The sequence below is a fragment of the Platalea leucorodia genome (assembly GCF_965183815.1).
Source record: "Platalea leucorodia genome assembly, chromosome: 9".
NCBI classification, from domain to species: domain Eukaryota; kingdom Metazoa; phylum Chordata; class Aves; order Pelecaniformes; family Threskiornithidae; genus Platalea; species Platalea leucorodia.
This window is the reverse complement of record NC_138831.1, coordinates 10792927-10819815: the sequence shown is the minus strand read 5'-3', so window position 1 is coordinate 10819815 and position 26889 is coordinate 10792927. Positions and strand designations below refer to the sequence as shown.

The window sequence follows — 26889 nt, the reverse complement described above, 5'->3', positions numbered from 1 at the left end:
GTGGGCTCGCTAGCTTGCCTTGATACCGAGTGACTGCGATCAGAAGTTGAAGTGTGTTGAGACAAGGAGCCCTGTAAATCCTCTGTTAATGCTTTGCTCTGTATTGACAAATGTGCATTTTTTTTTTTTTTTTCCAGCCCCAGCAACAGCAGGTGGCTACACAGCAGTTGGCCTTTCAGCAGCAACTCTTACAGATGCAGCAGTTGCAACAGCAGCACCTCCTGTCTTTGCAGCGTCAGGGGCTGCTAACGATCCAGCCTGGCCAGCCTACTCTGCCTTTGCAACCCCTTGCACAAGGTAGGTGAGGGGTTTGGGAGCTGCTGGCTGTCTGACAAAGAGATAGCATGCACTCACACACAAAATTGTCACTCAGGAAGAGAGAGAGAGATCTCTCATAGGCTCATAAAATAATAAGCACAGAAAAATCCTGACAGGCAGGGTGGGCATTATAAAGATGTTTTTTGAGAAGCACGATGCTGAAATCGTGGACTGCTCTGGCTAGCGGGAGGCAGGCGGTTTGGAGTTCAGATTCAATTTGCACAGCTATAGCCGGTCTGGTGGACTCGAAGCTGCTGGTTTTACTAATCTGAGCTTGAAATCCTTCACAGGAGGCGTCTTAATCGATTCTTGGTGCTGGGTTCATGGCTCAGGATAGTGTGAGAGCAGCTTTTTCCTTTTTTAATGTGTTATTTGGGCCCTTTCTGGTTCCAGCCCAGCGAGGACCTGGGTGCAGAGGAGCTCTGATCGGCACGCTGCCGAACTGTAGAAATTTGATTGCCCTTTGCTGCAGCTGAGAGGGAGAGGTGGCAGTGTCTCCTCTCCATGCCTGTTTACACGGCCTTCATTTCACTGCCCGTGTGCATCATAGCTTCATTCCTCCCTCCACACTGAGGCAAATTGGGATTAACTCCATTTAATTTTAATGGTGTTATTGACAATTAGATCCTCCTACATCTTTATTCGGTCTTACACTCTGCAAGAAGTTACTGCTTTCCTGAAATTCCTATTTGTATTTTTTTTTTAAGATGCTGATGCATTAAAAGCAATAACTCCTTAAATCACAATACTTTTGATAGTGATTATAACCTGGGGTTTTTATTCTCTCTTTTCCTCTTTGGCTTGATTTTTTTTTTTTTTAAACTAGGTTTAGCCATAGGACTTTTTAACAGACTTGCTTGAATTCTGGCTGCTGTGATTAAGGCAGATTGTTCAAAGTTGGCATGGCTCAGGGAAGACCAGGTCTTTCAACCATGATGCTGGTATTTCTGAATAATCATGCCTTTTACTTCCCTTGCCCCATAATAAATTTAAACATCCACCTCACCAACTTGAGTCAGCTCAGGTTGAATGATTTCGGCTCTTCGTAGCAGCCTTAGGGCTGCTACTAGTTGCTAAACCATATAATGAGTTTACATTCAGCTCTATTCAGTTAAATGGGGGGGACGGGACAAAATTGCTTCTGTTCTTCACCCTCCTTTTTTGTGTGTACATAGCTGCAAAAAGGAGAGCGAGGTGGCTGGTGAATATTAACTTACATGGATAAACAGAGACAAAACTGGGGAGCGGAGTCTGCTTTGCCGTGTGACTGGTGTGATTTATTTAGGCTTATTTTTGCGAGGCTCACAAAGGTATTTTAGCTCCTAACTCCTGTCTTTTGGGGACCTGACATCTCCCTCTGCAAGACTCAGTTTAGCTTTCCAGCATCCCAAAGCAGGACACCTGGTCTAGACTAGTCCTGTGTATGAGTCAGAGGCTGATGAGCAGCAAGGTGGTGCCTGGCTGGGAGCTGCAGGATCAGGCCTGGGGTGGTAGTTGGTCGGGCACCGTCGATGTGCGGTGTGATGGGGAGAAGGCATGAAACGAGTCCAAGAACAAGGGCATGTAGACGAAATGCCATTTATACTTGCAAAATGTTGTAACGTGCGTTAATTACGCTTCAGATTTATTGTTGGAAGCATCCCAGGCTGTTCCCACACACCCACCGGACTCAAGCTTCCACCTTTCTAATTTTTCCCACAGCTCCTGTACTATTAAGTTTGCTCGGTAAGGTTCATTGTATAGTACATCAGTTAAGCTGTCCAAAGGAGGGCAATTGGGCAGTGACAAGACACGCTCATGTGTAATGTGAAAGAAATGAATGTGGTGATGCATGAAGTGTAATCTGTGCAGTAACACATCGGAGACACCAGTAGGTAATTCAGCAGTCGTGGCATTGATTGATATGGTTAGCAGGGTAGTGTAACTATTAGTCCTCACGGAGAAACGTATTTAAAACCTAAGGGGTGCCGACTTGCACGCTGGAGATGACATAAACATAAGCAGAAAGGGCTGGTTCTTGCAGGGAAATGAGCTGCGAGCGTTGGGGGCGGCTGGAGCCGGGGGCTCGGCGGCGGGAGGAAAGAGTAACTTGAGAATTCAGGCAGGTTGCAATACAGCACAATATTTTATTTTTTTTTATCAGAGAGACGATGGCTTAAAACTGATGTCATTATGAGGTTTAAATCAACTTTCTGCTTGCTTGAACATGGTCACCTGGGTATGGAGGTACAAGGACACAAAGAGGTTGAGCAACTCTGTTTGTCTTTGAGCCGGTGATACCTGGGGTTGGGAAATTGAGTTCCATGAGCAGTAATCTGTCAACTGTCCCCACAACATACATTTTTTAAACCTGTGCCTACATTTTCTTTCATAATGAAGGGGACTAGTTGTCCTGAAAAATGCAATGAAGAGCCAGGGCTATAGTTTAAAATAATTGGTAATGTACACTTCTTATTAAAAAAAAAAAAAAATTACATATATCATGCCCTTTTGTTTTCAGAACAGTTTGCAAGACTGAGACAAATACTGGAAATGTGCGTATTAAAAAAAAAAAATCATCCCTCTAGTAAATGTAGCTATGAATTGAGTTAAAAGCATTTTGCTTTTATTCTTAAGTATCTGTAATAGTAATAAATGTTTCTAAGGAGAGAATGCTACTTCATAAGTGATTTTTTGTTATGTTTTTAGAACTAATACATTGTTTAAAGCTGTATTTTAGTTTCATTTTAGTTTTTAGTGCTTGCCTATTGTCTTACACAAAATAGCACATCCTTTAATGTTATATTTGTGTAATCTTTTCTGCTTTGTATTTAGACACATCTATAATCTAGATTTTACATCTGTACATAGTAGCAATTTAAAAATAAACCACATTTCAGCAGTGTTCTGAGCTGTGAGAGCTAGATCTTCAGTATCTGCAAAATGAAACTGCAAATCACACTTCAGATCACCAGCAAGTGAAAATAATAGGACTGAGACATCTGGGTGCCTGATTGCTCCCATAGATTTGGCAGTTTTGGGTCTAAATCCCGTTACTGGTGCATACGAAGTTGCGGCACCAGCAGTAGCGATCTCGGGTAATTGCAGCGCAGTTCTGGGAATCTTAAAATCTAGCTCTCGCTGTTAAAATGAAACTGTTAAATGGTAAATTACATAATTTATTGCAAGTGTTCGTGGATCTATTTGACTTGCTTTTACCATTTGTTCTATTATTTTATTTAACCATTTTGCCAGATGAGTAATGAGCATACCTTTCAGCTGCCCAGTTTGACAGGCTAGTTAGGAATTCTCTCCAGAATTATTCTAAAAGAACTAAATTTGGGGAAGGAGGAGGAAGGTTTTTTTTAATTTTATTTTATTAATCAAGTGATGTCAGCAATGTGGTCATTTTTAAGCGATGGGTTGTGTGCAGACGTGTATGACATCACAGTTAACTCTTTAATTTAATGTCACACAGCCTGAAATCGTCCTTATTATCTCCAGTGTTTTTTTTCCCCACGCACAAGTGGGTGTTTTTTGTTTTCCTTTCAATATGCGCTGCAGCTGTCGTTAGTGCTAGCGTGAGTAACACTTGTATAGGAAGTTAGACCAAACCCCTTGACTTTTAGAGGATCTACAGCGAGGTATAAATATTAGGTGTATCTATATTTTAACAGCTGTAACACTTGCAGGCTTTTCCTTGGGATAAAGCATTAGTGGATCCTGAAGTGACCGGGAGGAGAGGGGAAGGAGAGAGGAGAAGGGGCGACAGGGAGAGGAGAGTGGGTGCTAGCCTGTCTCTCATTTAAAACCTGCAGAAATCCAGATAAGGGGGTGGTGGCAAAAACAGAAAAAGCACCAGTTATTCTTTCCCTATTTGCTTATTCTGGAAAATAAAAATAGGTGTCGACTCATATGGTCTCATACCAATACGTTATCATCAACAGACAAGTCTATTCACTATTGTTTCAATTGAGTAAACAGTGGTGTAAGGGTCAGCCGTGCTCACAGGTAATTGTTAGTGCGCAGACAGTCCTGTCAAGCGCGTTAGATAAAAATACATCCCACACTGTCACTTCGCAAGGTGTTTGAAAATAATAGCCCCGATACAGCAAAACAGGACATAGGCTTGTGTACTGACCTTTTTCTTTGTTTAATTTGCTCAGAGGTTTAATTTCAGGGGACAAGTAATAATTGAATATGTCTAATAACTAAATGCTCATTTGGGACAAAATCCATCAAAATATAATTGGCATTTGGGTCTGATGAAAGGAAAATGACGTGGCTTTAGAGAAACGGATGTGTCCTAAGAATATCTGATCACTTAATGTATAAATTGAAGCCTCTTTCATAATATATATTAATTGCAGATACTTAAGGATTTTAGCATTTTTTTGTAGTGAACCGTTAGTGGAGACGAACTGTTTTTGTTAATGCTACTCTCGGAAAGGCGGGGAAGGTTATTGGTCTGTCGTGCAATAATTTACTCCTCTTTGATATGCAAACGATCCACGGTGAATATAAAAAAATCCTATCAGACTCATTTCACAGTTCTTAACCACTTAGATTCTCTGGAGTCTATCGCCTCATTAGACCAGTGCTCTCCAAAGCTAGCATAATTAAAATCTTTAACAGTTTAGCAAAGTAAAGATGTTTGGCTGATCACGTTGAGATGATTATCTATCCATTGTATTCTAAATGACAAAAATAAATTAAATTTAGACCTTGGCATTTTTTATTATGTGTTTCAAATGAATATAATGCATACTGCCTTTTTTTTTTTTTTTTTTTATTTCAATACCTTAGGTTTGGTGAGATACATGCCTGTGTGAGCTGCTGCTATACACTGAGAAAATGGCAGGTTTCTTTAGGATAGCTCCAGTGCTACAATACGCTGAAACAATGAACAGTCATCCCAATGATGATCTGGGAGCACAGTGATGAGAAACCTCTTTAAAAACACACAGACACTGGCTTTTATTTTTTTTTTTCCCCTGAATATTTAAGTGATGTGTCTCTACTGCTAATTTTTTCCCATGGCCTTCTCTGAAAGAGCACTGAAATAGTCTTCAGTGAGAGAAACTTGACTTGTTTGATCATGTCACAAACATAAGCTTTATCCAAAAGCATGATCTCAGTGTGAGCCCGTGTCACGCTGACGTGCGCGGCTCCCCTTCCAGCCTTCGGTTTGGCCCACTGGAGTTTGCAAAGTTTTCACTTGCCTTATTTATTGAATGCGATGTCCTAAGCCTGGTGTCCATTTTGGCACAGTTAAAAAAATATATTTTTTAAAAATTATTTCTTGAAGCTTATTTTATGTTTTCATTTTACTTTTGAATGGCTCATTAGCATTGATCTAAGAAATGACAGTAATAATAGTGTTACTTGTATAGAAAGTTATACAGTTTTTCAGTAGACACATCCATCAATTAAGTGAGCAGTTCGAGAAACCAAAATTAATGAGAAAGATAGGTGTGTTAATGAAATAATCATAGTATAATCAATTTGACTGTTAAAATTTGAAAAGCATTTCAGGAAGACAATACGAATTCATAATTTATGTCTAAAAGTGATTAATAAAAACTGTATTTAATAACAAAGCTATTTGTCATCATTTAAAACTTAGTCATATTGTGGTTCGTGTTGTCACAATAATAAAGCTGAGTATTTTTTTTTTTCCTAAGACCTTCCTTTCTTTTTAAAACAGGTTAGGAAGTATTCATGTTCCTTAAAAAAAAAAAAAAAAAAAACACAACAGTATATTGAGAAAAAAAAAAAAAATTAAATTTCTCCAGCTGACTGCAGAGTAGCCCTTGGCCACCTCTGCTGTCAGCCTTGCTGTGAGCTCGGGGCAATTTCTGCCTGAGCAGGGGACTCTGGAAACAGGCCCTCTGTAATTTTAGTTACAAAAAATAATAATAATTAACATGGAATTTGGGGTGGGTATCCTGTTGTGTGTACTCCCCTGCCCCACACATGGATTTTGGCTTCCATAGCTATTGCAGGTGTCACACCAGAAAATTTAGCAGACGTACAGTGTTCAGTATTAGCCTTTAGTTATTAAAAAAAAAAAAAAATACATGCGCAAAAACACACACACAACTAACACTAGGCTTTGTTTACTGACTCTTTGATTTAATTACTGTTTGAAGACGGCCGAATTAGCTGTTAATTGATTTAATTATCCAATTTGTTTGTTTCAGGCATGATTCCAACAGAACTGCAGCAGCTCTGGAAGGAAGTGACAAGCTCACACACAGCGGAGGAGGCAGCCAGCAACAACCACAGCAGCCTGGACCTGTCCACCACCTGCGTCTCCTCCTCCGCGCCGTCTAAGACCTCCTTAATCATCAACCCGCACGCCTCAACTAATGGACAGCTATCGGTCCACACTCCTAAACGGGAGAGGTAGGTGCCGGTGGGGTTTCCACCCATGAGCATCTCCGAACAGCGTGCCGAAATGATGGTGAAATTGTTGGGAGCGGTGGCCAACCGCGTTGGCCTCGGTTTTGTCCTCCACGTCTTGCTCTGTCTGATTTTGGCGTGGTTGAATAGAGTCTCCACTGGGCAGAATATGCTCCTTTTGTTCAGATCTTTATGGCTTGTTAATTGGATCACTGTGGGCACAATTAGCTAATTAGAAGTGCATTGGATAAGCGTATTGGGGGAAGTGTGAAGAGCATAAGCTGGGTTTTTTGAGTTTTGCATCCCGGCTGGTGTTACTCTTGATGTGCTTTGGGTTTGCAGGCTGGATGTGAGGACAAAAACCTGTTGGTCAGTACAGGCTGTTTTACCACCTGTTTTTCTGCCACATTTCAGTGCCCCGTCTCATCTAACATGTTTGCCTGGTTTTTGCTCTGTATTTACCTGCTTTCACAAGGCAGGCTAGGCTTGAGTTCACCAGGTTTCTCTAAAACAAAGTGGATTTTTTTAAGTGCTGATAAAATTAGCTAACTGGTGTTGTTTGGCTTTTAAAAGTGTGAGTTAATTTATACTTGCTAGGCTTGCATTGTTAAAAGAAATGGCTTAAATCAGGGGTTGTCTGTTGACGTGCTTCTCAGCGCGGGCTCTGCTTTATTCCAAAGGATGCTTTATTGCAGGTTTGTTTCTTTACACCCCCAGATTTCACTGAGGCGTGTCTAACAACATGACTTTTGCTTACAGTGAGATAGACGGTCCCAGGAGCTTGGGCTGTGGGTGCCAGTGCCTTCTGCAGCCTCGGCATCGCTGCCGTCTGCAGAAGAGGAGGAGGAGAAGGGTCTCTGGAGCGCACGAGCAGCGTGGGCGCACCAGGGAGGGCAGTGCTTCTTTGCATTCAGGAGAGTCCCTTCGCCCATCTAGAAATGTTATAGCAGACACTAGTGAAAGCTGGATTTTATGGAAACTGATGGCTTTGTCTTTCCTTCCTCCTTTCATTCATTAGAAAGAGGATAATGGAATTTTTAAGCCATAGAGTTTATATTTCTGGTGGTCTGAAAGTAGATTGATAGGGAAGCTATATAAATAGCTCTTATGTCTTTCTAATATTAAGAAAATAGTGCTGTTGGGAATAGATAGATTTTTAAAGGAGAGCACGCCCACTGTCGAAAGAACTGCTGTGTGTGTGAGGCATCATTTTATATCCATTGCAAGGACATGTGGGGGAACATCAGCGTATACATTTATAATGCATGTAAGTGTCAAGGACATGGTTTTCATGAAGACTTACATGGGATACTAAAAACAATTTGATGTTTATTAAACAATTAAATTCTCTTTTTGCTGCATGTAGAGCTGAACAAGATGGGTTTATGACTTTTCAATAAATTTTTTATCTATGTTTTTCTTACCGAGTATATAAAACAAAAACCCTTGCAGTGAAATGGGTCTTCTTTCACTGAACAGAGGCATGTGCTGTCTGCTAATGGCAATCTAACCGAGGAAACAGTATGCCATTGCTGTTAAGTTTGAAATGCAGTGGAAACACAGGAATCTGTTCTGAAGTAAGAGTTTTCTCTGTGTGTACTGTCAAGCAGAACTGGAAATCCATGTGTCTGAGTCCTGTAATTGTGGCCTGGAGGCAATTGGGATCTACAAACAAGGCGATACATCTGTTTTTATTAGTAAAGTTCCAAATAAATTAATTAGGAAGGCATAAACATGCCATGGTATTGTTTGAGACTGTATGGGTTAGAAAACTTAAAATCCTTAGTGGTTGAATTGATAACTGCATTGTTAAAGCTTGCCATAATACTTTGCTTACATATCTATTGAGTTCTCTACAATATCAAAATACAAAAATAGGTATATTTAGGAATACAAATAAGAGAGCTTCAGTCTTTGCTTTATCTTGCCTCTGTTTGGTACATGGAAGGTTTATGCCATCCATTTACTGCAGTGATTGAATTACATCTTTATCCATAAGTAGAGCAGGAGACTGCACGCAGAAGAATACCTACTGATGCACTTAAGGGTTTTGTTGCAGTCTCATCAGGCACCGTGGTGCCTGCCTGGATTTCATATGACACAGAAACTCCTCTTGTTGAGATGTGTTGCACTGGCTTCCTTTCTGAAAGGGTATTTATCTACAGGCAGGGAGTTCGGGGTGGTGAGTGAGCAGTGAGAAGAGAGTAGCTGTGCTCTGCCATCAGATGTATATTTGAAAGCCCACGGAAGGTGAAATCTTAGCATACTTACAAAAGAGACAGCATGGGCATGAGCAGGGTTCTGGTCATCTTTTGATTGCAAAGGTTAAGACTAGAAATAATGAGGGGTCTGGTGGGAGCATGACTTGGCTAGACTTGGAGACAAACCTATGCATGTTGTTGTACCCAGCTGGTTCAGCACAACTGGGCTTGCGAATACAACCGGACGTGTGGCGGTGGTCCCGAGCCCAAGCTTGGGTCAGATGGGGCTGTTGGAGGGGCTCACAAGGGCTGTCAGTCCTCCGCCTCCCATTGCATGAGTCCCCAGCTTGGGCTGGCCAGGGCAGGTTTTTGGGTTGTGGCTTTCCCCCTCCTTCCCCCCATTCCTGCACCTTCTGCGCAACTGGCAGCTTTGGTCTGATACAACAAAGAGCTATTTATTTAGATTTAAACAACGGTATAAAGCACATAGTAAAAACTGTAAGTGTCCTAACAGTTAACCACGGCCACATCGTAACGACTGCCCAGCAGCAATAAATAATCATATACAAGTAACATTAACTTTTAGGGTGTGCTGTAAAGCTGTTTCCCCCCCCCCCCCTTGGGCTTTTGAGGAGGAGTGGGCTGCAGGAGGAAAGTTGGTTATGTGGGAGTTACTATCGTCACTGTCATCTCTGGCACTTGTCACTGGGACAGTTCAGGCTGTGTTTTACAGGGTTCCTGATCCCACAGGTCAGATTGCGAGGCTGCTCGGGACCTGTGAGACAGGAGGCACTCGGCTGAGCGCAGCGGCAGCAGAGGCACCTGTGTAAAAGTCATTGGGCGAGCAGCAGCTCTGCTATACGTCTTGGGTAAAAACACGTTTTGGTTATAACCAAGGGGTTTAAAATAGCAGGAGAGATAGTCATTGGCTGCTCGGCATGCCCATGCGTTGCTGTGCCACGGGCCCAGCCTCAACGGTTGCGTACAGCAAAAGCTTTCGTCCTGCGCAGGCTGCGGGGACGCAGCTCTGGTGTCACCAGTGATGCTGGCCACTGTGGGGCTGCCGTGCTCGGAGCCGAGTGACAAAAAAAGTTCTCCTTTATGGCAGTGAAAGCAAACGGTAGGCGGGTGGCCAGAGTCACCCCGGGACGTTCAAAAAGCAAAAGTACATTCGAAAGCAGGAGGCATACTCCACTCCTGGGCACAGGCCAGAGAGCATTGCAGGGTGGCTCTTGGTTTCTGCACGCTCTGTGTGTCTGGCTTTCACAGGAATGAAACAATTCCAGCTATAAATAATGGGTTAATGCTTTCATTCATTTGGGCTTTAAATGTATATTACATCTATGCTTTTGTCCCACATTTCGCCCAGTTTCTGTAAGTAGCAGCAGCAGCAGCTCTGGGGTTTGGTGCACAGCAATCTGTTAAGGAGATAAATAATCTGCTTTGGCATGACACTCCTACTCTCCTCTTTAATTTGTCTTACACAAGGAAAATTATAATTAAATCATTCAGGGTAAACCCTTGAGTGTAGAGAAGGAAAAAACACACTTTGGTAAAGATTGCCAATAGAGACCAACTTCCCTGTTGTGCCGTGCAGAGACATTTATCAATATTCAGCACTATTAAAGAGAGACCATTTCGTGTGATTTGTGAGGCGGATGCCAAAGCTCAAATCAAGGCTTGTTAAGATCCTTTCCCCATGCAATCATGGGCATTCAGCATCATTAGAATTCAGCACTGACTGTGTGTTTCATGCTTTGATTTTACTCAGACAATTTAATAATGTTTATTGTGCTGATTATATATATAAATTCACTCAATGCAATAAACATACCTCAGTCATCAGTACCCTAAGTGAAATATTTAGTTATAGATGCTTGTATTCACTCAGGATAAGCGAAAGCGAGACCATCAACCAGCATGCAAACCTCTCATCATCTTATCAGCATTTGGGCTTCTTCAGTAACAAGCTTTTTCTTTACACAAGTAAATAAATAAATAACGGGAGCCAGTTAAGTACATCTGCTATGCTTAGAAATGTCAAGGACAGTACCCGCTTTCCATCTCGTTCCACTGCATCTTATTTGGGGGAAGCTTGATTATTTTCTTAAGACAAACAGCAAAATAAAGCGGGTGGATGCCCGGTCGCTTTCAGTGACTACTAACTTTATAACCTGATGAGCAGTGGGCATCCCGAAACCTATCTGCTTGGGAATATTCCCAATGTGGGTAGGTTTGGAAAAGCAGAATGGTGCAGAGTTCATCAGCGCTTTGCGGTGAGCGGAGGTCGCTCCAGTGTGGGCTTGACCCGGGAGGTCTGGTGCTGCTGTGGAGGGGTGCGGGTACCTGTGTGCTGGTCCCATCCCCTGGCACCGTTCTGCATTGACTGCAGCAGCGACAGGATGATGGGAGGCTGTACGTAAACAAGTGAGTTGATGAAGGTCCAGTCTCGTTAATTTAGAAAACGCATCTGTTTGCAAGAGGTAAGGTGAAGAGTTGGAGGTAAAGGCTGCACGTCCAAGAGACCTTTCTCCATCTGCCAGCAATCCCATGTTTGTCCCCTGTTGTCTTTATAGCCTTTCCAACCATGCTTGAGTCTTGTCCTTCCACATAAGCAAGCAGCCATCTCATAGGAAAAACAGATGGGATAAACAAGGGGATTTTTAAATGACTTTTTCTTGCCAGTGTCACGGGAGGAAGGAGTCTACAGAAGGCTCTGAAGGGAAGTGAGAGGAGCGGCGTGGCAGACCATTGATCTGCTAGTTAGGCTTAATGCATTGTGTTTTACTGTTGTTATCTTCCATGCCAGCTGATCCTCCATCAAAATCCCAGGGCCCTTAGATGAGGACATTAGGATTCAGCACAATTAAGAATTACAGACTTCGGTCCATTATTAATGCTCGGGATGAAACAATTCAGCCTGCAGTCCATATGCTCCCAGGGCCTGATCCTCTCTTGGCCTGCCTTTCCGCGTAGTCCCTGGCATTCGTTCTGCACTGGTGCCAGCATCAAATCTGCTCATCTGTGTCGGCTCCTCTCCGTTGCTCCGTGCAGTTGATTTTAGCTTGTTATACTTTACCATCAGCAGAGTTTTGTTGTATTAGGTTACCTCAAATTTATTCTCCCTTAAGAAATTGGTGTTCCTGGGGTCTTCCCTCCCGGAAGGTATTTAGCTGCTCCACGTACACAAACTCCATCGTGACCCTTCTGTTGTTACCCATGTTCTGAGCAGCTCAGGTGCCTCCATGCAGCTTCCTCGCTGCCGAGCCGGAGACTCAAGCTGAGCCTGGATGCCCAGCTGTGTATCAGCTAAACCATCCCGCTCTCCACATGGCTGCTGTGTTTCTTCTCATTGCACCTAGTACGGGTGTGATGGCTGTGAGGCCGGTTGGGCTGTTTGGTGATGGCGATGCTGCAACAGCCAGAGCAGGGCGCTGGCCCGGCCGTCTGCGTTTATTATGTGCAGATACAACCCAAAGCATCCTGCTACCTGGTCCCTGGGCGCTCGCTCCCCCGCCAAAGAAATCACCACCGGTTACTATACGCTCTCCCCGTCTGAGTCACTTCTCTGTGTAATCAGCTTTGAAAAAATAGCAGCCGTGACTCAGACGTGGAGTTGCTAATCTTCAGTTTTAAGCCTTATCAGGCACTTTTTGTTTGTGCTTTTGAAATTTGGGTGCGTAGTGTCCTTTGTGTTGCCCACACCTACCGTCTGCCGCGGCGCTCACGTTTTTGAGAAGCCTTCTGCTAAATTAGTTGCACAATGCCGCTTGCTCCTCAGTCTGCCCGGGCGCTCTTTAATCAAATTATGCTTTTCAAAGAACTGTTTTCGCTAAACCCTGGAAAATTGTTTCCAGTTTATTTTATTTGTTTTCCTCTACAAAAGATGCAAAGTTAACCAGTCTGTGATGACTTGGTGTGGCCCTTTGCTGAATAAGGGTGCTGTGTTTGGACACTTCACCGTCCTCGGGAAGCTGCCTCGGCATCGGGGAGCTCCTGCACGCCAACGCTTCGCTGCTTTCTGGTCCCGTGTAATAACCATCAGTTGTACGACTCCAAACACTAAGCTAATGTATCAAAAAGCACTTAAAATAGATTGGGTGAGCCTTGGCAGACGCCTAACAGAACTTTTCCAAATTTTAGCATATGTATTGTTTTATTCCTCCATCTGGCCAACAGATCATTGTTTGATATCTGAGTGCTTTGCATATCTCCTCCCTTTTCTTGCAACTGAGATACTTACACGTGCATTTAATACAGCTTAATGCTATTTTTACATACCAGAGAAATAGCTGATGGCTTTCTGTTAATTGCATGCACTTTGCAGTTAAACTTTTACTAAAACATTCCTGTCTAAATACTTAAAGTCCAATGAAAATTTGTCCTCTTCTTTTATTAGAGGTGTTTATGTAGTAGTCTTAAAAAGGGACCTGTTTTTGTTTTACTGCACCGTGGATTCCTGTTTCTTTTTATTTCCTCCTGTGTGCAAGTTGTCCTTCCTCAGCATTTGCTCGAGAGGTCTGACTGTCCTAAAGAGCTGAGCAGGGAGCTAATGAAGAGCTGTGTTATTTTTTTATCATACATATCACAGCCTGAGAGTGGAAAAGAAACACCCTTGAAAATGCCATAAAATTAGAGGAGAAATTAGGTGATTTTTGTGTGACTATTTTCTCTGCTGTTCAATAAAAATCGAGCAGTTAGTATGACAGCTGTTATATCATGTTATATCGTACTGCTAAGATATTGAGTAGCATTTAAAGTAAAACTCCACCATTAAGCTGTATAAACTTTATCCGTTTCACTATGGTTTAATGGAAAAAAATGAGTTTCTCAATAAAATGACATCATTTTTCCCAGGTTGTAATGTTCACTTTACAACTGTTTTTCTTTAATTCAATTTATTTTACTTTTCTTTTTCTTGGCATCCTTTTTTTCTTGCAGTTTGGAGAGGCGGAAATCTCTTTTCGTAGAGCAGCTAGGTACTGCTCAGACCTCTTTTCCCTTCTCCCCCCTCCCTTGACGTCTTGTGCTAAGCTGGAGCTCTCGTTTTGTCAGTCACAGGGTTATATTTTCAAAGCAGTGAGATGCACACTGAAATTTGGTAATGGGGATTTGTGGCTCTACCTGCTGCACGTTGAGGGGTGAGGGAAGGAGCCCAAGGAAAATTTATATTGCGTTGCTTGCTGCTGGAGCAATGTTCGTGTAATGCCGTGGGGTGTTTTTCCATATAGCTGGTGTTTTTATGGTGGGAGGGCTGTAATTTCTGCTGTGTGATCAGGAAAGACATATGTATATTATAAAGTGTATTCTTCTCATTAAAACGATGGTATAAGCCTGGGCAGGGAAACTGCTAATATGTGTTGCAGCTTGTCGTTTTGGGCTGCGTGAATAAAGAAGATAACTATTCCTTTGGGAAACGGTCTCGGGAACTGAGCAACAGATCCGCTAGCCAGTGAATTCTTTTTAACTGTAATTTTCCTTTTTGTGTGTACTCAAAAATAACATCATGATGGGCCCTTAAATACCATTTCATACACAGAGCACAATTTCCACAGCACAGGTGGTGCTAATATAGGACAGTCCCCTAGGCACTTGTCGCCAGGAGTTGTACAGCTTGTTCAGTGTCTGCATCCATATGGCAATCTGTCCCATTCATAGAAAGACATTGTAGCTGTGCCTGTGGGTGCTGTGGTCAATGTAGTGTAAAAAGTAGATTTTAACTCTCAGCAACCTATGTTCTGCTGTTTGTTTTATTGTAGACTCCAATTTGTAACATGGGGGAAGAAAAATCAGCTCTGAGCAAATTCCAGAACAATCTCGCTGGCTTCAGTTTTTGTTTATTCTTGGAGCGCATGGTTAATCAGCAGGTGCACCAGCCCTGTGCCCAGCGCCGCTCTAATGAACAGTTTACAGGAAGCCTTGCTCGGAAGAAACATTTTCCTCGTTGTTTATACTGTGAATTAACTCAGAAGTTGCAAAGCTGTAAACGATGTTAGCTGGCCATATATGTCATGCAAGTCTGTTTCTTACTACTTCTTTTTTTTTCCTTTTTTTTTTTTCCCAATGTTGCATGGTTTTTCTTGGGTGTGCTGTACTTGGGAAGGATGCTGAGCCCCTCGGTACTGTGCATTGCTATGCTGCTCAGCCAGGACCTGGTGGCCGCCCCTGAAAGGGGTGAATCACAGCAAAGGGGCTCTCTGAAAAAAGGGGGCTGAAGTGTTAGCATTGCACAGCGGTTCAAATCTAAACAAGCGAACATGATTTATGGCTGCTCTGGTATCTATCATTCCAATGCCAAATGTTGTTCTGTTTTAGTGTGACTATTTGTTATGCCTTTTAGTAAACACAAACAAATAGACCGCCTAGCACCTGCAGCAGCATATGATATTTACACTACCTGTATGATTCAGCATGCTTCCCTGGGGAAGTAGGCTTGTGTCCTCTCAATTTTAGTGCTTTTTTTAAATAGCATTCTTCGAAGGGAAAGCATGTGGCAGAGAGAATTCAATGCTTTAACTGTATTTCTCCCTCGGAGTCATTATTTATCTTAATTATTTTTTTATAACCGTTTTCCCAAAGGGCACTTCCCTAGCTGCCGCAGGGGCGTGCGGTGGGTGCAGGCTCACCCAGCGAGCTGCCAGGCTCTATGTGATGTGACAGTCACCTTCTGCGCGGGTTTTGTTGTGCCTGTGGAACAGGGGTGAAAAATACTGACGTGAATAATCTCTGTTAATCATATTTGTTGACGTATCGCCGGTTTATGTAAGGGTGAATGACTTGCCTCAGCTCTAAATGTAACAGAATATAATTTTGTTAAACAAGAATAGATCTTGTTTCTCAGTGTTTTCTTTTACTATAAATTTAAATGTAACAACAGAATATAAATTACAGTAAAATAAGGTTGGCAAACAGGATCTTTTTACAAAGTATGTATGTATGTTTGTAATTTTACACTTCAGTCTTGGTGAAGTCCAAGGTCTAATCCTGTGTTTTTAAACTTGTGCGTGTTCTTAAAAGCGTTGCTGAATTGGGGCCAAAGCCTTGCCATTGCCACCTCCCTCTGCCATACGAATTGGGTGTGTAAGAGGGATGGGAGTGCTGTGCTAAAAGTCAGTTAAAAAAAAAAAAAAAAACACAAACAAGAAAACCAAACAAACCACAGACACCCCCCCCTCAAACCCAAGAAAGTGGTAGGATCACATTTTTTCCCTAATTAAACTAAGATACTGAATCAATCCGTTTTCATCTGAATAAATTAGGAGACTGTTCAGAGAGGAATAAAATGAGATTTAGCAGGGATAAGTAGAAAGTAGCCCAGCTAGGAAATAAAAATTCCAAACTGCCGGTTTGACGTGACACGTCAGCTGCTCAGCATCAGTTGTGTGGGAAATGGCTGAGGCATAATTGGGGTTGAGAAATTAAGGTGGGACACTCTGTGCCATGTCTTAGTTAAAAAGGTAAATGCAGTCATGGGAGGCATAAACATGCATGTTGCATCTGAGTCCTTCTTTTTTCCTGTTCTACTTTATGCAGAACCAGTTAAACCACATTGAGAGTGTGATGTACAATTGGCCACTCTCTTGCAGGAAGGATAAAGAGAAGCTGGAGCAAATATAGAGGAGAGCAGCTAGGATGATAAAGGAGTTGGAGGGAATAGGCTATGAAGACAGATTAAAGGGAATTAAAGATCTACACTCTGGAAAAATAGAGGCTCTAGGAGGATGTGATTATGGTATGTAAGTACATGAAGTGATGCTACAAAGAAGAAGAGGGAAAAAATTGTTCTCATTAGTTAGCAGTGCTGGAATTTAAAATCCAGCGTTTCAAATCGTGTGCGTCTGGGTATATTTGATGTACTTTGCACTACAGTACCTAGGCACAAGGTTGAAATAAAAAAATAAGAGTTTTAAATAGTAGAGAAACTCGTTAATTCAAGTGCAGGAAAGGAACTTCTACCTGAGATAAGTGATGGATTCAATACTGGGGTTTTTGCAATGGGCATTTCTTCTAAATGGTCTATAGATATGTTCAGTTCCTCCAAGGAAAGGATGTAGGGCAGTGGCTGTTCGGGCCCGTGGCAGTTCTGTGGGGTTGGAAGAGGGGGTGCCACTGGAAGAAGTATGTAGTACTTTTAGAGTGCTGGAGGGTCATAATGTTGATTAATAATCCAAACCATCAGTGCATAAATCAAAACCAGAAGATGTTGCATATAATTATTCAGTCTGGTTGCACTCTTTGCAGTGGGGATGGGGGTAGAAGAGAAGGGGAATGTTAGCCAGATTTTGTCCGAGTCTTGCTGCAAATACTCCAGCGCTCTCCTGGCAACAGGCATTTGGAGAACAGTGCAACAAGAGGCGTAAGAATGGGGGGCAGTGATTCGGGGTGCATTGCTGGCCTTGTGTTACAACAGCAATGCTATGGCTCTGCTTTTTTTTTTTTTCCTTATACTACAAGTTAGTGCACACCGATTAGAAGACAGGATTTCAGCCTGTAGGCTGCAGTTTTAACCTGATTTGTCTTAAATTGGTGTAGTCATTTAAAATGTAATATACCACTCCTGTTACTTCCAATAGGGCTTGATGTAAAACACGAGCTTCTTCTAGTCCCAGGTCTGAACGTGGACTAAAAATATGCAAGCCAGCTCTAGGAAGAGCTACCACTGGCCACACACGTCAAATGTCACCTCTCCCGAAGGCCCACAACCCTCTGCTAAGCTTTATCCAGTGGTGGAGAGACGTTAACCCTGCTCAGGCAATTCTCTATTCAGATCAAATACGTGCTTTCTGGGCAGTTAATGAGGCTCAGACAGAAGCATGAATATCTATATTTTTTAATTATTGGGTTTTTTTTAAATTCACAGTTTAGAGTGGAAAGGGGTGCTAAGCCACCTTAGTAAGAATTCAGAGGGATTTGCACCAGTGCAACTTCACTGCAAAACACATCTTTATTCAGTTGATTTTGTCATGAAGGCAGGAGCTTGCATTTGAGTACAGTTGGTACAAGGATTTAATCATTACTGCTTCTGTTTTGATTTTAAATCAAATACAGCGAGTGTTTCTGACTCAGAGAATTGTGACATTTTCACCAACTTTATTCCATTGGTGCTTTTTGATGAACTTTGGAGCTCGCTGGGCAGTCACAAACACGGGAGACCCGTGTTAGTTCCCAGTTGTGTGTCTCCTCCTCCTGTACAGGACCAAAATCATGGCATTTTGCCTCAGCGGCTGTGCCGTCCACATCAGAGGTGGGGGGAATGTGGTGTGAGGCTGAGCCCCGTGCTCCTGCCTGGACGCTACACTGACATCGGTTTCATGGCAGCTGGCAAAGATGAGGTCACTTTCCATTGCCCCTGAGAAATAAAAGAAAATTTAAAAAAAAAGGCAATTCTGCAGTTTCTGTGGGTGCTCTGTTCAAACCCCTTCCAAGAGGAAAGCAAGAGATGTGGTATTGATTTTTCAGTGTGCAGGTGGCTCAGGCATGTTCTCCACACTGTTAGAACGTGAGCAGATGCTTCATAACTGTAATAGAAAAATCAAGGATGCTTCTCTACATCACTGACTTCCCCCAGTGTTTTGGCAAAGATCGTTGGCCCAAGCACATGTGGAAGAGAGAGAGTGGAATATGAAGTATGTCAGCATCATGAATATTTAAAATATGGTCCACTGTGTGGCAGAAGTACTATTCCTGAGGCTTCTGCTTAGCTGGTTTTTACATCCACCCGTGACTTTTTTTGCCAGTGTGTATGAGTGTGGTACCCAGTTTCACGCGGTTAGTAAGTATGGGTTGAATTAAACCATACAGCACGGGTAGCTTTCATGGTAGGGCTTTGGTCACTACTTTCCCCACTACCCAGCGTGTTCCCAGTATTGGGGTATACTGTCATTTTTACTCTCCGTCGGGGCTTAGCTGTCTGTAGTTTCTCTCTCTCCTGTGCTTTTGTGTCCCAGAGTGTGATTCTTCAGTGATGCTGTAGCACAGCAGATACATTCAAAAAGTTAAATGGCTGAAATGGTCCGAGTGAGTGGGGCTGTGTGCAAGTACCAGCTTCGAGAGCCATCCCTGTCGGAGTAGGTGGTGAATTTGCTTCCAGACCCTCTGGAGATCCCTGGGGTTAGGAAGCAACATAGGCTGAAGAAGGCGGAGGAAAAAACTCCTCTATCCAGCAAGCACAGAGGAGCTGTGGAAGTGCCTGGCCCTTCTCCCCTCCTTACTGGAAACGGGGCTGGAGGCAGCAGAAAATAAGTAGACAGTTACGCAGTTTTCAGCTTCCCACATGGATTTCGTTACTCTGTCGTATGTCATGAATAAGCTGACTTACGCAAGACATTTTACTTGCCAGCGGGTTATTTGCTGTGCTTCGATGTAATATCACTGTACTATTGCATTATTTGGAAATAATTCTATTGTGTTAGGTATTTTGTATGCAAATACCTTACGAGGGGGAAAAAAACCCCACATAGTCTTGATTTTTACATCATTTATTCCTTCACTTCTTTGAAAATTATGTCTTGTTATAAAAGCACTTCCACTAACTAGTGTTGCATCACCACTACCCAACCACGAATATGCGTTCCTGGGAAGGAGAGGGTGACAGAAACAAACACCTACTCTAATGTGTCATTAGAAATCAAACAGACCTAAAACTTGCTTCTGCTTGCCAATGCTCACATCTTCTACAAGTCTGTCTCCGGCAGCGAGACCAAGGATGCATCCAGATTACAGGAACTATGCTTGCATGCAGACAAAATATCATTGAACAATTTAAGATGATAGGTTTGCATTGTGCCCACAAAGCTGTTTGTTTATGTATTGGATTAAAAATCTTCATTTTCCACCTCTTTTTGCTCAAACAAAGTGAGTACTTAGATCAGTTAAACAGAGTTCTCCATTCATTTCCACTGGCTGTATCTTTTGTGCGTTACATCCGCTTCCGTATAAACCCGCTCTTTGTTTTGTTTTGAGGTGCTTCTTAAGGCTCTATCAGGGAACAAGTGGCAATCTAGAATATCTTCAGAAGTGGGATGGATAAAATAGCAGTAATCTGATACTGACACATAAAGGTCACCGAAAGGCACCGCTGAACGCCCCCCCCGAGCGGGATGGGAGTAGCTGCCTTCGGAAAGGCAGGCTGCCTACAGAGGGTGCCTGCAGTTGTCTTTCAATGCTGAGGGTTTTTTTCTTTTTGAAGTGTCTGGTTTTGGTAAGTTGAAGTAGTTGTTCTGCTTTGTCGAATGGCAGTGGAAGTTCTACGTAGGTGTTAAGTATGTTACGCTTAGCATCGTGTTAGCAAAATGACCTTTTAAGTTCCTGTTTACAGTCAACACCAATCTTTCTGGTTATTGACAGCACTGGACTTTGACATCCTGAGCATGGTTTACAGTTTGATGCTCTCTTGGTCATTCCATCATTTTCTTTGGACACAATACCAGGGTATCATGTCCTACATAGTTTGTCTTGTCTTGTGCAAGTTCCCTGGAAAGAAAAGAGATTTGCACTTGGATTTAAAAAACAAATACAAATCTCGGTAGGGCTCTTTCCGTTGACTTGGCCATGGCCTTTAGGCTCTCACAGAGAAACTTTAAAAAACCCTGCTGGGGGTTTAAGCCATGTGACTCCTGTTGATATTATAATGAGATTTACAGTGCTTAAAACCCACAGGGGACTGACTCCTTACTTGGCGTCACACGGCATTTCTGCAGTCATCCTGGTGTATGGGTAACGTGCGCTGTGTAAATTAATACAATGAAATTTTTTTTTGGGTTCTGCCAAACACACTGAAATCATAACTGTCATGTAGTCTTCGTGGACTTTAATGGAGTGTTAACATGAAAGCCGACTTTCTCACCCTTTGCTGTATTCAGGTATGGAAGCAGATGATAAAACCCATTATTTTTCTGAATTGTTCTTTTCCGATGTGTACGGAGGGTGTTTGACGATATGCCTGTCTGGCCTGGGTGGACAGCGTTCCTTCAGCCAGCCTCCCTCTTTCTCAGCTGAGGGAACGTGTGGTATGGCATTTTTCTAATTTCCTTGCAAGGAATGCATCGGTCTCTTTGTTCTTTTAAGAACTTAACTGATAGAGCTTCTCCCCACTTGCCTATTTTAACAAAACTGATAAAGTTAAACCAGTGCAATATTCCTTTATAGAAAAGACCTTTGTAAGTCTCTTCACCTACAGTGGGGTTTTTTAGGAAATTACCTTGCATATATATTTATGCTTCAAGAACTATTTGTAAATGGCCAAAAATAAGATTTTAATGAAATAATGATTTAGGGTTATGTACAACTCATAATACCTTTTCCAGTCAGATCTGTACCTTTTTCTAATTAAAAAAAAAAAATTAAAAGCCCCACCTTCAGTTATCTTCAGATTCTCATTGGGCCTAGAGTCAAAAGTGGCAGAATCTGGGCAAGAATTTCTCTTGCAACTTCTTTGCATTTGGGATAATATCTGACGTGTATGTTCTGCGGTGATCTTGCTATCCAGTGCATCAGAAATAATACAAGAACACAATTTTGTTACAGTATGCAGGCAGATAATACTACAGAACAAGAATAAACAGCATTTCCACATGTGTGTAAAAGTAAAATGGCAAAAGGGTAGGCATTTATCCATAACGTTACCTATAATCCAGGATAAAATAAGTCATAAAAGCCACACCTAGATGCTGGTATGTGTTCATATCCTTTGTGTATGTGTGAAGTTCATAATACAGCACAGGCATACTGTAGCAAAAAGATTTGCTATGAAGAATAGATATGTGTGTGAGCATAAAATAGAGATTTCAATATTATTTTGACATTTTATTTTTAAAGTCATCTAAGGTTATGGAAATTGTTGCAAAAATAATTCCTTTCCTTAAGAAGTTTCCATGCAGAAGTTGAATAAAGAAGATATTTTAGAATATGGTTCATCAGTTAGTGCAACAGATACATTTCCCTGAGCACCACATGGCCCGGATCAAAGCATCTCATGACTTGGATCAGTGCAGCCAAATCATTATGTATTGATTGGAATCCTGCTGAAGGATTAACCCTTTAGTGCTCATACGAATTTTTTTCTTTAACCCTGGTTTCAGTAGTTAGAAAGCTCTGTGACGTTCTTGCCAAATCTTAGCAAGGTTAATAGCCCCCACTAACCCCTCATACTGAGGAATACTTCGATTACATGGTTCCTTTCTTATGATGAATTTTACATTTGAAAATCCCAGTGAACCTTCTTTACTGGGATAGAAGGTGGCTGTACTTCTGCAAAGAAACAGCAGGTGAGAGGGGAAAAAAAAACCCAAAGAAAGTTAAAACAAACAAAAAAAGCCCCGTAAATAAATAACATGGTGGGAAAGCCAAAGCTGCAAACTTGATGCTTTTCCTCTTTCTATAGTGATGAGGAAAGCCTCAGGTCCGGTTGCGTTGTGTTACGCGAATACACTGCTGCATGGAGGTGACTTTTCCTGATGAAGTTGAATTGTAAATATGCAATGTTCATAAATTTCTTAGCAAAATATCAAGCAGGATATTAAGCAGGTCTGTCAAATGATTTCTCCCCCGTCCATGTTAATTTAAATTCTTTACAAAGCTTTTAATTAATGAATGAAATGTAGGAGGATAGCTAAGTAAGAATGACACATGTATCGCACTGCAAATGGTATTTAATTCTGTTTTGAAAAACCATGGGAAGAGTCAGGTGGGTACCGTGAGATGTTAGGGATGTTTCAGGATCTGTTGTTTGCTGCTCTTCAGTGTCTTTTGTGAAGATTAATTGGCGCAGTACCTTCAGTTACGCCACTTTTTCTCTTTTCTTTTTCTCTCCTCCAGTTTATCCCACGAGGAGCACTCACACAGCCATCCGCTCTATGGACACGGCGTATGCAAATGGCCAGGCTGTGAAGCAGTATGTGAAGACTTCCAGTCGTTTCTAAAGTAAGGATGGTTTTTTTGGCACTTGCATTGTACGGAAAGCATGCCCTGAAATTTTGTGTGCTGTCACTCACCGTGGGCCTGATGCAAAGCCCATTGAAGTCAACAGAGAGCTCCCTTTCACTTCAGTGGCTTTTGGATCAGGCTCAAGAACGTTTTAACAGGGGATAGTAAATGAGCCCCATGGGGAAAGTATGGTCTTGCTCTATGTATTACTGTAAAATAGAGTGTTTACAGTTCCACAGCCTTTTTTTTTTAAATTTATTTAAATAATTTTTAAGTTGCAGTATTGATAATGTAAACAATACAACCTTGATTTAACCTTGATTTCACTTTAATTTAGAAATTTAGTCTTAAATTAACTCCGTCATTGAACAGAGAATTGTAGAACATCACGTGAAATTTAATTTATGTCAAATAAGTAACTAATGAACAAAGTCTACACTACTAAAAATAAACTATAATTATATTAATTGGGCCCCTGCAGTTTGCTGCAGACCTTTCCTTGCTGCCAAAGAACACAGTTTTACGCATTGCATAAACAGTGCATTATGGACTAGTATGTGGTAATGCGTGCATCCCGATGCAGGGAAGGACTGGCAGAGCTCTAATAACTTACACATGGCTGCTCCCCAGCTAAACCATCAGCCTCACCCCTCCAAGCTGGAGCAAAAGGTGTTCCCATCACAAAAGAGTTTTCCATCTGGGTAGATCACCAGGTACACACATGCTTTCGGTGCATCCAGGTTCTTGAACGCTTGGGCACTGATCTTTTCTCAAGTACTATGGCTGTTCGGTTGTAGGATCACCAACGACCAACCGCCCAAGCAATGTTTATGATTTAAATGCACAAAGGGACGAAGTCTGCTCCCATTTACAGCGGTGATCTTATGAAGTTAGTCCGCATAAATACATGGGATTCTTCAGGATGGATAAGTAGAATTAGTCCCAAAACACTTCAGCTGTATTTATTCTTTCTGGGGCAGTTCCCTGGATCTTTATGTGAGGGAGGGAAGGGTGACAGCAAGCAGAGGATGTTTGTTGGATGATGTTAGACGATACAGATAGTATCGTCTTTTGCTCTCGGAACAGAATGGGCCAGTTCTGCTTCCACTGGGAAAGCCCTCCTGAATTCAGTAGGAGCAGCACTGGCTCTAGTATAAGCATATGTTCCAAGTAAGGAATGGTACAGTAATGAGAAGGTTCTCATTACAAGAGGATTACAAAATAAGAAGGTGCTAGTCATAAATTTCCATGAAGGGTGGCCTCATTTCTTTTAACTCATCCTGTTGTTCACTTAAGTGAAATAAATGCTAATCTCGCCATACTTGCCAGCTCATTCATATTCATATGCCATACTATAGCGTTTAGACCTTTAAAACAATTCTAATTTTTATTGCACTTAATGCAAGGGGAAGGTGCTGTGGTAGCCTTAGATACTGGAGTAACATGTGTAGTCACATAAGGTCAGATGATGCCACCTTTGCTTCTTGTGCTAGTCCCCTGTTCCAGATTAGATCTGTTGGTTTCAGGAAGATTTCTTACAGAGCAGTGGACCGCTTGACGTGACCATGCATAGAAAATACAGTCCTTAAGTCGCATGGCACGGGTAGAGGCAAGATTGATTTTTATATAGTATTTTGGAGACGCTTCAGTAAGTAGACCAAGTCCACCAGTTCACCTGGAGGAGATACTTGGGGCAATCAATAGGTAAGAATAAGCTGAAAACCATTACCGGTCCAGGCTGGACCTGAAGCAGCTCCATCTACTCCCAGCTCCAGCAATTCTGATTCTTTTATCACTCACTTATCATCAATCTTTCCCCCCCCCCCCCATTAAAACCTTTCAACAGAAGTATTTCGTGTGACTTTCTTAAACCCATCAGCTCGTGTAAATTTTCTCATTATCCAAATTCTGCAGTGTCCAGACAAAGTCTTATTGTTCAGAGTGATATTTAACCCAGAATGAATGCAGAAATGAATGTCCCCGAGCAGCGTATTGACACTGTTAGGAAGTGAGCGTTGCTTCATAAAATGAGACCGTAGCCTTCCAAGTCTCCTGTGGAGCATCCATCCTTAAATTATATTAGCATTTATCAGAATTCATTACTCAATGAAAAGATAACAGGTAGATGCTTGAAGTTTCTTTCTGGTGCTTGTATCATCTGTGAAGCTCTTACGACAGTCCCCTCAAGAGAAAAGCTCTTGTTTACCAAGTGAAATACAGCCCGTGTATCAACTGAGCATTGCTTAATTTCACTTACCTCGGTAAAAAGGCCTGTTAGAAAAAGCAAAGAGAAGTTACATGTGGAATGAAAGCCCTGTATGCCAATAAAATGATTCTACGGTTAGGGGAGAAAAAAGGACTCGCAGGTCTAAAACATGGTTCATTTCTTTTCCTCCTGAGGAAGAAATATCATAACTGTTGGTAAATCAAAACCAGAGATTTGACACTCTTCTGTGATCGTTCTGTAGTGTTTGTTCCCAAGGTGAGGTACACCACAGGGCCCTTGATTTCAAAGATAAATACTGTACAAATAACGATCCTAGTTGTCTTTCACTCACAGCCAACAGGAGGATGCTTATCAGAACCAGCAGATACACGGACTATTGTACGCATTTATTTCCCTATTTCTTTTTGAAATAAGTTGCAGTTTTAGCATTGTTTTTTTTTTCTTTTTTTTCTTTTTTTAATCCATCAGCCATTGGTTATCATGTGATGCGGTATCAGTTAGAGCTAACTGATAGCAGCAGGGGCTGCTGCTAAGCTTAATGAAACAGTAGCGCCCTGCATGCTCCAGAATACTCCCCGAGCCTAAAAACAAAAACAAGTCCAGTCTCACCGCGGTGACCGAATGGCCTTCTGCCAAGCTGCGGGAAGCAAGGTGAGGGCTGGAGGGTCCACACGTGTCTCGCGTGTTAACCAGGGCCCCTCTCGCAGGCGGCAACGAAAGGAGCAATTAGTAGCACAGAGCGACTTTCCTTCAAAATTGACTATATCCTTGATTTCATTTGCATGTGTTTAAAGACCGTTGCAGATAGAAACATATATACCCCTTACACGGCAAGTTGTTCAGGAAATCCTTACTGGAGGGAGGGTGGTTTATTCAGCAAGGTATCCAGGCGTCCAGGGCAAAAAATGAAGGGGAAGACTGAGCAGGGTTTTATTCCTCCCTCCCCCCCCGTTTTTTTTTTTTTTTTTAATCTGATTGTGGTTCAGATGTGCTTAATCATGGCCATACCATTTTTTAATCAAATATATTCTTTAAAAGAAGGACACAGACCTTTGGAGAGGTCTTGCAGTCCTATATTGCAGTGATGCTAGTAATCTGCTTCATGTGAATTTAACTTTGATGAAACGAAGGGCAGTTTATGTGAAAGAAACTACTAAGTGCACTCTGTAATGTTTTCACAAGTGTTTTTATCATGGTAACATCTTGTTTACTTTAGTTGCCTGCCTAAAACTACTTGGAACATGTTAAGAAAACATTTCAAGAAAGCTTCTACAAAGAGGCTTTTGTTTAGCAGCAACTGTGAGACTGCTCAGCTCACAAAGGTGTTAACTTTCAACCCCTTAAGCACTTCCACATGAAATTCCAGCAACTATGTTTGTGGTTTTGGAAAAACAAAGTGTATATTAAAGAAACCAGGTATATGCTAATACATGTTGAAGTAGGCCGGAAATCATAAATTGTTTCAAAGGCATTAATTGCTATCATTTGCATGTCAAAATGTTCTGCAGTGAAATCATCTGCAGTTAGCACAACAGAGACTTTTTTAATCAAATAGGTAGCGAGGGCAGCGAAAAGGCTAGTCTATAGATGTCTTCTTAGATTTTTAAATTCCTGGCAGGCCCGGTTAGACTCCCCAGCTACACGGCATCGCTGGCGAAGGGGCTGCGGCGGCGCCCGCTGCGGGGATGCTCCGGCACCCGGGGCGCCCGTCCCGCCCGGGGGGGCCCGCCTCGGCCCTGGGGAGGCAGCCCGGCCTCTTCTTCCCCGAGCCCGCCGCCTGGTCAGAGTTGCCGTTCACATGTCGACGTTAACCGTTTCTTTTACAACCTCCTGATT

The 26889-nt window shown here is 42.2% G+C and overlaps 1 protein-coding gene across 6 annotated transcripts in view; it reads left to right on the top strand.

The window, feature by feature from the left end:
- FOXP1 (forkhead box P1) overlaps positions 1 to 26889 on the top strand; it is a 389382-nt gene that overhangs the window by 320899 nt on the left and 41594 nt on the right. For all 6 annotated transcript variants that reach the window (XM_082322181.1, XM_082322180.1, XM_082322178.1 and 3 more), the window contains 3 exons: positions 138 to 297; positions 6501 to 6705; positions 22719 to 22823. In XM_082322181.1, coding sequence (XP_082178307.1) covers positions 138 to 297; positions 6501 to 6705; positions 22719 to 22823 — 470 coding nt within the window. The remainder of the gene's footprint in view (positions 1 to 137; positions 298 to 6500; positions 6706 to 22718; positions 22824 to 26889) is intronic.